Source organism: Bos grunniens, chromosome X (assembly GCF_055505025.1).
Source record: "Bos grunniens cultivar Pamir isolate PY7600 chromosome X, Bosgru_T2T1.0, whole genome shotgun sequence".
NCBI lineage: Eukaryota > Metazoa > Chordata > Mammalia > Artiodactyla > Bovidae > Bos > Bos grunniens.
In genome coordinates this window covers 66,689,423-66,702,248 of record NC_141194.1, presented here as the reverse complement: position 1 = coordinate 66,702,248, position 12,826 = coordinate 66,689,423, and the positions used below count along the sequence as shown (strand labels likewise).

Sequence of the window (12,826 nt, the reverse complement as noted above, 5' to 3'; positions counted from 1 at the left end):
GGAGCAGATGCGTTTCAGTTGGCACGTCTCCCGGGTTCCGATGCCTTCCAGACAGGGAAATGGATGGAAAGCCACGGAGGGGGAAGAACCACCCACCACCCTGCTTAAAGTGACCCGAAGTCAGTGGGAGGACCAGGAGAGCAGCCAGGGCCGGTGAGCTGCCCCCCACCCAAGCCCCATCTCCATCCTCAGGCATTCTCCAAGTTGGAGTGGGCATGGGGATCTGGCGGGAAATGGTGCCGGCTAGCACTCACATCTGCAGATCCCACGGCCTAGTCCCCAGTCGTTGCGAGGGCAGTGTAGGGTGGGTGTGTGTTGGGGAAAGTAGGGTAGTGGTCGCCCCGCCCCTTTCTAGTTCCCCATCTCTGGGGCAGGTGGGACAGGGGAATGAGGAGGCCCTGGGCCAGGGTTGTCGGACAGCCGAAGTCAGACCCCCATGTCGACTGGCCAGCAGGAACACCCATAAGTTAGCTCTGTCCTTCTCTCCCTCCAGCTGGACGTGGGTTGACACTTGTTAGTCGTGAGCAATGGACTAATTTTATCTCGCCCCGGCTCAGCAAGAAACCAACGCTGAGGAGAGTGTAGTTCTTCTGAGAGGTTCTGGCCGGGGGAGGCCAGTCTTAGGGCAAAAGGGAGGGGGAAATGCTGAGGCCTCCATCCCGGAAGGGGCGTGGTGGCCCCTGCCTGTGCCAAAGGCTTTAAGGTCCATAGGCTCCAGGCACTGGGATCCAGAAGAGGAAAAGGCATCTTGGAAAGCAGGTAGTTCAAATCCTTCTTGTGTTTCTTCTCTTTTTTCTCCACCTCTGTTCCTTTCATTCGCGAAATCCCTGGGTTCTAGCAAAATGCCTGTCAAAGCAGGTCCCTAGAAAATATTACTGCAATGATTTGAAAACCAGGCATGGAACTTTGCTTCTTGTGACCACTAGAGAGAGCTGAAACGCAAGATTTGAAAGGCCTTCTAAAGTAAAGCCTTCTCAATGCCTGCAGAAGTTGGGTATTTAATCCCTTTTCTTATTCTTCTGGAGTCTCCTCTACATTTCAGCTTATTAGAATTTGAACTTGCTTCAAAGGCTGTGGTTCAAACCAGCACCCACCCTATCTAAGCACCAGCTGTCAGAGACCAGGGTTTTGCTGGAGGCACCTGTAGTTCCTGTTAGCTGGCCTGCTCTGCTGCTGTGAAGAGGCAGGGAACTGCTGGTTGCCTCTTCAGACACGAAAAGGCTTTGAAATCTAATGATCCTGAGTGATCAAACACAGACTAGGGCCTTGGAGCTCCTAGAGGAGGGATCGAGGGGGCAGCAGACCTTGGGTGGGAGAGCCTGGGGCCAGGCAGCAGAACAGAGTGATTAGTCTCAGTGGGAAGAGATGAGGCTGGTGGCTTGAGGATGCCTGCACTGAGTCAGGGGAGAAACAATAGCCAAGAGCTGGGTGGTAAACCACCTTCTTGCAAAGGAAACCAGTCCCTTCCACTCCTATCCTGTCCAGTGTATAGCCACAGGGAGATTGGCTTTATTTGTATGTCTTGGGTTGCTGAGGCTAGAAGGGCAATAGGTGGGACCAGCTCTCCAAGGCTAAGGCTGCATGAAAGTCTGGAATGGCTTGAGAAGAGAGAATTCCAAAAGTGTATGTCAGTTGGAAGTGAGAGTTAATTGTGAAAAAATGGGCTTTGCTAAAAGTCAGATTTGGCTCAGATTTCATTTTTGCTTGGAGCTGGTCCTGCCAACACTCATTTGCAGATGGGTTCGATATGTACTTGTTGAATGAAGTGGGCAAGTTATTTCCCCCTCCTTGTGTCAGATTCTTCATCTGTGAAATGAGAGGTTTGGACTGGACTGGAAGTCAGTGACCTGAGTTCAAAGTTTCAACCTACTCTGTCACTGATTTTCTGTGTGAACCTGCTGCAGTGCCTTTTATCCAGACATTAGTGTCCCCAGTTAAATTCAATGCAGAGTATGAACAACAGACATTCTAAGGTTATACTTTGTCATTGCTATAGATCTCTCTTCTGTGTTACCCTCAATTTTAGGCTGCTGCTTGGTTATATAACCCAACTATACTAGGCACTTCAAGTTACCCCATCAATAACAAGGGAGAAGAAAAGGGGCTTACACTGGATTATTGGCAAGGTCTTTGATAGTTTTCAACACGGCATTCTTGTAACAAGGTGGTAGCTTTGGTGGGACCTCTACTCCAACTCAGCCACTAACCATGTTCTCATTTTGTGAAGTAAACACTTTTTCACTTCAGAGCTCCCTAAAAATCCAATCCTAGTTGGATTAGTTCACCCAACTTCAAACCCCTATATAGCTCCTTCTCCAATTTCTGCTCTCACAGAATATAGACCCTGGCAGAAATTTGATGTGAAATGATTTCAGTTCTGAAGTTAAACTTCTGCTGTTAACCAGATTAGGACTATTTCACCAGTGTAGGCAACATACACACCAAAGCTGGATTTTTAGATTTGTTTATTTTGTTCCAAACCTTTTGAGTATTTAAATGTCCCAGATCTCAAGCTCCCAAGTTTTGTTCATTCTCCTTGATTTAACTGTAGTGCATAAGAAGCCGCATCTTACCCTAAATACTAATACTGTGCTGCTTTCACCAACCTTCTCCCCAAAAGTGCACAAGCACACACATGCACATGTACATGTGTGGAAGAAGTAAACTGACACCTTGCCATGTTATATGACACCTGATAGAGCAGATTTGTGACCCATGGATGTCTTTCCTTCATCTGGAGAGAAGTGGGTGGCAGCCTGATTCTTAAGAGCTGTCCACACCGCGAGCAACAAAAGAGGCCCTGCAGAACTGCCCTCAGGTGACTTGGTGGGGGTGGGCAGGGAAGAATGGAATCAGGAGCTTTGTTGCTCCAATATTTTCAGTGTCTTCTTCTGGGAGTTACAAAGCTCCTGGGGGCCAGCTTGTCCTGTTCTACTGCTGTTTGGGATAACAGGGTAGTAATTAGGCAGGCCCCTTCATGTTCACAGAGCCAAGAACCAATGGGTTTTCCTTTGGGGAGTTGATAAGAGCTGGACTGGGACCAATGGAGGGGGCTCCAGAGTTTGGCCTTGAATGAAGTCATCAGAGGCCAACCATGCCCCAGCTGCCTGTCTGTAACGGAAAAACTCATGGGTGGGGACCACTGTCTTCTTTGGAGCTCCTCAGGGGCAACCTAATCCTCCTGGCCCTGGGATGGCTCTGGCTCGGAATAGCAAGTCACTGTTAGCTCTAAGTGACAGCCAAAGTGCCTGGTGAGAAGATTAGGGTAACAGGAATACAACAGAAAAAGACCTAGAATGGGAGAGACACAAAGAGGCTGAATGAAGAAAGTGGGTGAGCTCCTAATAAGGTGAGTTGTGCTAGCTGGACACAGCCTGGCTGGAAATTCTTTTCAGCAAGAGTGCCAGCCAGAGCCTAGGCATAGGGAAGCACCTGGCACCTACTTCAGAGGATGAAGATGGTCCAGAGTCTATCTTCCCTGGCACCTTTAATTCCCACTAACTGAGTGGTCCAGGATGCCCAGCATGGGGGACACATTGGGTAGTAAAGGCTGTGATGGTTTGCTCTTCCTAAAAGAAGTTTTCCAACCCTATGTGCAGCTGCTGCCTCTACATTTGGGGGATCCAGGTTGGAAATACGATTTTCCCTCAAACAGTTCTTTTCCTGGCTTGGCCCAGGTGAAAATGTTGACCTGTCATGAATAATGAGCGATGGAGGAATTGGTCCTTCTCCAGGTCAATAATTATTGCCCCTCCCCCACCATGCCATTCCCCCTGTCATCAGTCTCCCTCTGCCTCCTGAGATGAGAGGAATTTCTTCACATTTTGACAGGTGGATATAAGGATGGGGAGCTGAGGCAACCTGCAGGTTAATGCATTAGCCCAGAAAATCTGTAAAAATCAGTGAATGGAACTTTATAGTGTTTAAGGTCCCTTTCCTATGTGATATTCTATTATTCCAGTTGATTATAGGAGCTTGAGCCAAACGGTGAGATGTGGCTCAGCCTGAGATGAGTTGAATTGATGCTAGTGTTAGGGGAGGGTTGGGCCAAGATGAGGGTTGATTGTTCCAAGCTCTGGGTCCCTCCTTTCTTCAAGCTCCCATTAGTCTATGACAGTTATGAAAAGAAATAGAGGTGAATGAGAAGGGAGAAGAGGCAGTGGAGGAATAAAAGGAGGAAGGAAAGAAGGAGGCAGACTGTTAACTAACCTTATGATGGAGAGACTCCCTATACACTTGTAAAACGATGTCACCCACACCTCTTGGGAAGCCACAGCCCTCAGAGACACTGAGGCTAAACAAGATTCCTTGTGTCATTTTACCTCTATGCCCTTTCTGCCACACCTCTCAATGCTTCCTAAGGAAAGATGTCAAGGAATTCCTCAGCACCCAGAGATTTAGATCTTCCCACCAGGCTCCTGGGGATACAGTAGCACCTTTGGCAGCTGCTTTTAGTGGGTGACTATCAAGCTGGGCCAGGAATTCCCATCCTTCTCCTCCCCCAAGAGTTACAAAGTTTATGGAGAGGTTCCAAAGGCCAGGGGGTGATCCCAAGCTTTCCTAAAGCCTGGAAGGAGACGACCCTGGCAAGTTTAAAGGCATTCATGGGGAGAATTTGGTTAATAAGTTTGGAACACCTGGAGCTTTGGCTCCAAGGGGATGGTCAGGTGGCTGAAATGCTGTGTGTGCAGGTTTGGGAACAAGTGTGCTGGTGGCAAAAATGTAAATGCCGAGCAGGGCAAGGTGAAGGGAAAGGTTTGGGGAGGAGCACACGATGGCAAATAAAAGGCATTAGATTGGTTCCTCAGGGGTAGAGGAGCCCGGCAGCAGCTCTCCATTGGGGTCTGGGTCAGGGGTCAGCATCTTATCCTTGCTGGAATCCCTTTGCTCTTTCTTGAACATCCTTTGATGCATCAGAGGGACGAACAAGAGGATTACTGCCCCAACGATTGGGGGTACACCAGCAAAGTAGAAGGCCACATGATAGTCCCCAAAACAGTTGCGGAGGAGGCCTGAAAAGTTAACAGAGACAAGTCAAGTTTAGCTTTGCTCTACTATACAAAGATGTTCTCTGCTTCTTTTAGAAGCCATCAAAATGCCTATCCAGAGAATCTTGGCCTGTACTGCCTTGACCTGGGAGCCCAACTCAGTTTAAACACTCCTTGATGGAAGACACAAAACCTCTATTACAAAGACAAGCAGCTCCTCCCTGAGCCACTGAGACTGTAGGCTCTTGAGGCAAATGCTTATTATGAAAGAGGCAAATGAAACTTCTCAAAGTTCTCCATTTTTTACTTTCATAAGCTACAGTTAACTTCTAGTCACTCCAAGGTATGGAGATAGGTATGGAGGGAGGCTATGTTAAAAGAACACAGAAGATGACCAAGACTTGTCTTGGTTCACAGTGATACACCTTCTCACACCCAACTTAGGCTAGAGTGTTCTTATGTAATAATTCAGCCAAGTTCCCTTTTTCCCTTTCTTTGAAGTGCCCATTTGCCCTAAGAGGAGGCTAGGGTTAGGGTTAGGGTTAGGGTATAGGTGTGTCTTTCCTTCAAGTTACAGATATGGTTGGCCCCTCTGGGTTCTTCTAGGTTGCCAATGTGGTGAATGTGTTTGGCATGGTACATGGAGTCTTCTCTGCTCACCTCCAGAAGCTAATGTGGGATACCTCATAGGGAGGTTGAGCCCAGAAACAGTACTAATGAAAGGCAGGTAGGTCCTGGGGCTGCTTAGGAGGTAAGCAAGTGGAAAGAGATATGGGTTCTGGAATCCACATTTGGAATCAGGAGTTAGGTAAAGGCTTGCCTCCCCCAGTGGACAGTGTGGCCATTGTACAATGGCCTGAGTAGGAGGCTTTGTCACTGTAATGCAGTACAACCAGTGCCCTCACAACACCTGGCACTGAACTGGTATTCAAGGAATAATTGTTGAGTTAGCCTAGTTGGCTAGCTTAAGAGACACTATCCCATGAATCAATATTTGCAATAAATCATAAAGAGAGGAAATGATGTCTCTTATTAGTTTTCTTTGTTTCTTGTGTTCTCTAGGGTACAAACCATGCCCTCCTTGGAAGTAGAGAGAGAAATTAGGAGTGCTGAAAGATGGCAAGCCAACACTTTGCCTGTTGCCTGCTGTAAGTGAGCTTCATTGGTCCAGTCTTGAGTTGTGGTCTTAATTAAATGTTTTCTACAGGCTCAGTTCAGAAGTTGGTAGGGGAAGGAGGGATGTCTCTAAGTATTAATAAAACCAGGGCCCACTTTTGTTTCTCTTCCTGCTCAACTACCTTGAAAATAATTACTTGCTTGTGAAGACAGAGAGAGAGAGAGAAGATTTGGGTTCAATAGAATGGTCAGAAGGCCAAACCCATTATTCTCTCTACCCTCCTGGAATCAGCCATGCTGTCTACAATAAAAACTCACAGCCATGAAATGCCCATCCCCTCAAATGAATCCATGCACATATACTGTGCTTAGTCTCTTTCATCAATAGTGGTAAGAGGTTTCATGCACTCTGATGAGACTACTTGAAGAGAGAAGAGGGAGAAAGGGACTTTAAGCAGAGGCAATTAGGAGGGCTAGGTCCCAAGGAAAACAGGACTCCCCTACTCATGCTCTCCCTGCAATGTTAAACTCACCTGCAATGGGGGGTCCAGCAATCATTGGCAGGGCCATCATACCCAGGAGGTAGCCAATGGCCTGTGAGGCCTGCATTGGGCCCACCAGCTCAAATGCGATGGGGGCCATGATGGTGATGAAGAAGCCATCGCACAGGCCCAGGAAGAGGCAGACAACGATGAGGCCCCCGAAGCCCCGGCAGAGGGGAATCATCATGGACATCAGGCCCAGGAGCAAGAAGGAGATGACCTAAAGGAACAACAGCCTGAGGTCATGTTGTGCTTGCCCATGAAGCCCACATAGTAAATCACATCTCCTTCTCAGGGCCTTATTTACACAGTCTGTAAAATGGGGCAAAGTGTTAGTTGCTCAGTTGTGTCCCACTCTTTGTGACCCCCATGGACTGTAGCCCACCAGGCTCCTCTGTCCATGGAATTCTCCAGGCAAGAATACTGGAGTGGGTAGCCATTCCCTTCTCCAGGGGATCTTCCAAACCCAGGGATTGGACCCATGTCTCCCACATTGCAGGCGGGAGATTCTTCAGCATCTGAGCCACCAGGGAAGCCCATGAAAAATGGGACAAGGGGATGTCAACAGAAAGCCCAGTGGACTAAATAGTTACTTAAGTTCCTTCTAAGTCATTTAGAAGGACTTAGAATTCAAAGTTTTAAAGAGAGCCCCTATTTAACGTTGATTGTCAAGATTTTTAAAAGAAAGGACATGGCCCCTGTCCTCAAGAAGATGTCTTTTGACTAGACTCTGAGATAAAGGGAATTGCTGTTTCTGCTTTCTGATCCTGTGTTTGTCTGCCACAGGCATCAGGGTCTGGAACCAGACCATGCTGGTGTTTTCATATCCAAGTTAGATTTAGGAAGAGGAAGGGGAGGAAGTGAGGATGACTTGAATAATGATTAGATGGGGGCATGAATGGAAGGCACAGCTTCCTGAAATGGGGAAGGATCCAGTGCCCATTTTTGTGGGAGACTGCCAAAAGCAGTTTTCTAAAAGAAAACACCTTAGTATGAGGGAGACCACCAGGAGGTTCACCCAGGTTCTTTAGGTTTTAGGACATGGGACACACCACCATCTCAGATGCTCAAGGCAGTGTGGCTCTGGGGGCTTCTGGATTTGTCTGAGCACCCTGCCAAGGCAACAAAGGGGGCTCTAAGGAGAAGCAGGGCACTCAGAGGAGGTCTAGGGAGCCTGAAGCCAGCCTCGGGGACACTGACTTAGCCACTGGGCTTTCCTTGGGCTGAGTAAAATGACTCTGAAGTAATAAAGCTGCCTTTCCAGTGGTTGGTTTTTCCCTCTCAGTAGAGAGAAGGGCCACTGGAAACACAACTGGTTTTTAAAAAAATAATTAGTTAATTTAAAATATGTATTTATTTTTAATTGAAGGATAATTGCTTTACAATATTGTGTTGGTTTCTGGCATACATCTACATGGAATCAACCACAGGTATACAAATGTCCCCTCCCTCTTGAAACTCTCTCCCACCTCCCACCCCATCTCACCCCTTTAGATTGTCACACAGCCCCGAACTGAGTTTCCTGAGTCATACAGTAAATCCCCCCCAGCTGTCTATTTTACATATGGTACTATATATGTTTCCATGCTACTCTCTCCATCCATTCCACCCTCTCCTTCCCATCCTCCCCATGTCTACAAGTAGGTTTTCTATGTCTGCACCTCCAGTGTTGCCCTGCAAAGAGGTTCATCAGTACCATCTTTCTAGATTCCATACATATGCATTAACATATGATGTTTTTCTCTTTCTGACTTCACTATAATAGGCTCTAGGTTCATCCACCTCATTAGAACCAACTCAAGTGCATTCCTTTTTTGGGACTGAGTAATAATCCATTGTTTATATGTACCACAACTTCCTTATCCATTCATCTGTCGATGGACATCTAGGTTGCTTCCATGCCTAGCTATTGTAAATAGTGTTGCAATGGACATTGGGGTACATGTGTCTTTTTCAATTATGGTTTCCTCAGGGTATATGCCCAGTAGTGGGATTATTGGGTCATGCTGCTGCTGCTAAGTCACTTCACTCGTGTCCAACTCTTTGCAACCTATGGACCATAGCCCGCCAGGCTTCTCTGTCCATGGGATTCTTCAGACAAGAATACTGGAGTGGGTTGCCATGCCCTCTTCCAGGGGACCTTCCCAACCCAGAGATTGAACTCACGTCTCTTACATCTCCTGCATTGGCAGACGAGTTCTTTACCACTGGTGCCACCTGGGAAGCCCTTCCTTTGCTGTGCAAAAGCTTTCAAGTTTAATTAGGTCCCACTTGCTTATTTTTGTTTTTATTTCCATTACTCTGGGAGGTGGGACATAGATCTTGCCATGATTTATGTCATAAAACGTTGTGCCTGTGTTTTCCTCTAAGAGCTTTATAGTTTCTCATCTTACATTTAGGTCTTTAATCCATTTTGAGTTTATCTTTGTGTATGATGTTAAGAATTGATGCTTTTGAACTGTGGTGTTGGAGAAGACTCTTGAGAGTCCCTTGGACTGCAAGGAGATCCAACCAGTCCATTCTGAAGGAGATCAGCCCTGGGATTTCTTTGGAAGGAATGATGCTAAAGCTGAAACTCCAGTACTTTGGCCACCTCATGCGAAGAGTGGACTCACTGGAAAAGACTCTGATGCTGGGAGGGATTGGGGGCAGGAGGAGAAGGGGACGACAGAGGATGAGATGGCTGGATGGCATCACCGTGATGTTAAGTAGTGTTCTAATTTCATTCTTTTACATGTAGCTGTCCACTTTTCCCAGCATTTCTTATTGAAGAGACTATCTTTTCTCCATTGTATATTGTTGCCTCCTTTGTCAAAGATAAGGTGCCCGTAGGTATGTGGGTTTATCTCTGGGCTTTCTATCTTGTTCCATTGGTTGATATTTCTGTTTTTGTGCCAGTACCAAACTGTTATAATGATGGTAGCTTTGTAGTATAGTCTGAAGTCAGTACAGTTGATTCCTCCAGCTCCATTCTTTCTCAAGATTACTTTAGCTATTCGGGATCTTTTCCCTACAAATTGTGAAATTTTTTGTTCTAGTTCTATGAAAGATACCATTGGTAATTTGATAGGGATTACATTGAATCTGTAGACTGCTTTTGGTAATATAGTTATTTTCACAATATTGATTCTTTCAACCCAGGAACATGGAATATCTCTTCATCTGTTTATGTCATTTTTTTTTTTCATCAGTCATATAGTTTCCTGTATACAGCTCTTTTGGCTCCTTGTGTGTGTGTGTGTGTGTGTGTGTGTGTGTGTGTGTGTAGCTCAGTCATGTCTGACTCTTTGCGATCCTATGAACTGTAGCCTGCCAGGCTCCTCTGTCCAAAGTATTCTCCAGGCAAGAATAGTGGAGTGGGTTGCCATTTCCTTCTCCATTTGTCTCCTTAGGTAGATTTATTCTTAGGTATTTTATTCTTCTTGGTTGCAGTGGTAAATGGGATTGATTCCTTAATTTCACTTTCTGATTTTTCATTGTTAGTGTATAGGAATGCAAATTATTTCTGTGTATTGATTTTGTATCCTGTGACTTTACTAAATTCACTTATTAGCTCTAGTAATTTTCTGATAGTATATTTAGGGTTTTATATCTATAGTTTCACATCATCTGTGAACAGTGAGAGTTTTACCTCTTCTTTTCCAATCTAGATTCCTTTTATTTCTTTTTCTTCTCTGATTGCGATAGCTAGGACTTCCAAAACTATGTTGAATAATAGTGGTGAGATTGGGCACCCTTGTGTTGTTCCTGATCTTATAGGGAATGCTTTCAGTTTCCTACCATTGAGAATAATGTTTGCTGTGGGTTTGTTGTATATGGCCTCCTCAGAAATGTAGATGACACCATCCTCATGGCAGAAAGTGAAGAACTAAAGAGCCTATTGATGAAAGTGAAAGAGTTAAAAAGTTGGCTTAAAACTCAACATTCAAAAAACTAAGATCATGGCATCCAGTCCCATCACTTCATGGCAAACAGATGTGGAAACAATGAAAACAGTGACAGACTTTATTTTTTCGGCTCCAAAATCACTGCAGATGGTGACTGCAGCCATGAAATTAAAAGATGTTTGATCCTTGGGAGAAAAGCTATGACCAACCTAGACAGCATATTAAAAACCAGAGACATTACTTTGCTGACAAAGGTCTGTCTAGACAAGGCTATAGTTTTCCCAGTAGTCATGTATGGATGTGACAGTTGGACTATAAAGAAAGCTGAGCACTGAAGAATTGATGCTTTTAAACTGTGGAGTTGGAGAAGACTCTTGAGAGTCCCTTGGACTGCAAGGAGATCAAACCAGTCAATCTTAAAGGAAATCAGTCCTGAATATTAATTGGAAGGACTGATGCTGAAGCTGAAGCTCCAATACTTTGGTCACCTGGTGCAAAGAACTGACTCATTGGAAAAGACCCCGATGCTGAGAAAGATTGACAGCAGGAGGAGAAGGGGACACAAGAGGATGAGATGGTTGGATGGCCTCACCAACTCGGTGGGCATGAGTTTGAGCAAGCTCTGGGAGTTGGTGATGGACAGGGAAGCCTGGCGTGCTGCAGTCCATGGGGTCACAAAGAGTTGGACACGACTGAGTGACTGAACTGAACTAATGTTGAGGTAGGTTTCTCCTATGTCCATTTTTAAAGAATTTTAATCATAAGTGGGTGCTGAATTTTGTTGAAAGCTTTTTCTGCACCTATTGAGATTATCATATGGCTTTTACCTTTCAATTTGTTAATATGGCATATTGCATTGATTGATTTTCATATATAGATGAATCCTTGCATCCATGGGATAAAACTGACTTGATCATGGTGTATGATCTTTTTAATGTGTTGTTGGATTCTGTTTGCTAGAATTTTGTTGAGGATTTTTGCATCTATGTTCAACAATGATATTGGCCAGTAATTTTCTTTTTTTTGTGTGTGATGTCTTTATCTGGTTTTGGTATCAGGGTGATGGTGGCCTCATAGAATGAGTTTGGAAGTATTCCTTCCTCTGTAATTTTTCAGAAGAATTTGGAAAGAATAGGCATTAGCTCTTCTCTAAATATTGGATAGAATTCACCTGTGATGCCATCTGGCCCTGGTCTTTTGTTTTTGGGGAGAGTTTTGATCACAGTTTTGATTTCAGTGCTTGTGAGTGGCTTCCTCATAATTTCTGTTTCTTCCTGGTCAGTCTTGGAAGGTTGAATTTTTCTAAGAATCTGTCCATTTCTTCCAGGTTGTCCATTTTATGGGCAAATAGTTCATAAAACTCTTGTATGATCCTTTGTGTTTCTGCGATGTCTGTTGCAATTTCTTTTTCATTTCTAATTTTGTTGGTTTGATTCATTTCCCTTTATCTTGATGAGTCTGGCTAGTCGTTTGTCAATTTTGTATATCTTCTCAAAGAACCAGCTTTTAGTTTTATTAATCTTTACTATTGTTTCCTTCATTTCTTTTTTGTTTATTTCTGCTTTAATCTTTGATTTCTTTACTTGTACTAACTTGGGTTTTTTTGTTCTTTTTCTAGTTGTTTTAGGTGTAAAGTTAGGCCTGGCGTGCTGTGATTCATGGGGTCACAAAGAGTTGGACACGACTGAGCAACTGAACTGAACTGAACTGAGGCCTCCCTGTCCATCACCAACTCCCGGAGTTTACTCAAACTCACGTCCATCGAGTCGGTGATGCCATCCAGCCATTTCATCCTGTCGTCCCCTTTTCCTCCTGCCCCCAATCCCTCTCAGCATCAGAGTCTTTTCCAATGAGTCCACTCTTCACATGAGGTGGCCAAAGTACTGGAGTTTCAGCTTTAGCATCATTCCTTCCAAAGAACACCCAGGGCTGATCTCCTTCAGAATGGACTGGCTGGATCTCCTTGCAGTCCAAGGGACTCTCAAGAGTCTTCTCCAACACCACAGTTCAAAAGCATCAATTCTTCAGTGCTCAGCTTTCTTCACAGTCCAACTCTTACATCCATACATGACCACTGGAAAAACCATAGCCTTGACTAGATGGACCTTTGTTGGCAAAATAATGTCTCTGCTTTTGAATATGCTATCTAGGTTGGTCATAACTTTCTTTCCAAGGAGTAAGCATCTTTTAATTTCATGGCTGCAATCATCATCTGCAGTGATTTTGGAGCCCCCCAAAATAAATTCTGACACTGTTTCCACTGTTTCCCCATCTATTTGCCATGAAGTGATGG

The 12,826-nt window shown here is 45.0% G+C and overlaps 1 protein-coding gene across 1 annotated transcript in view; it reads right to left on the bottom strand.

Moving 5' to 3' along the window:
- Positions 1 to 2,448: 2,448 nt before the first annotated feature.
- Positions 2,449 to 12,826, bottom strand: part of SLC16A2 (solute carrier family 16 member 2) — a 132,450-nt gene continuing 122,072 nt past the window's right edge. The window contains exons 5-6 of the mRNA XM_086388987.1: positions 6,638 to 6,866; positions 2,449 to 5,012 (exon numbers count right to left, since the gene is read on the bottom strand). Of these exons, the coding sequence (XP_086245113.1) occupies positions 4,792 to 5,012; positions 6,638 to 6,866 (450 nt within the window). The 3' untranslated portion in view covers positions 2,449 to 4,791. The remainder of the gene's footprint in view (positions 5,013 to 6,637; positions 6,867 to 12,826) is intronic.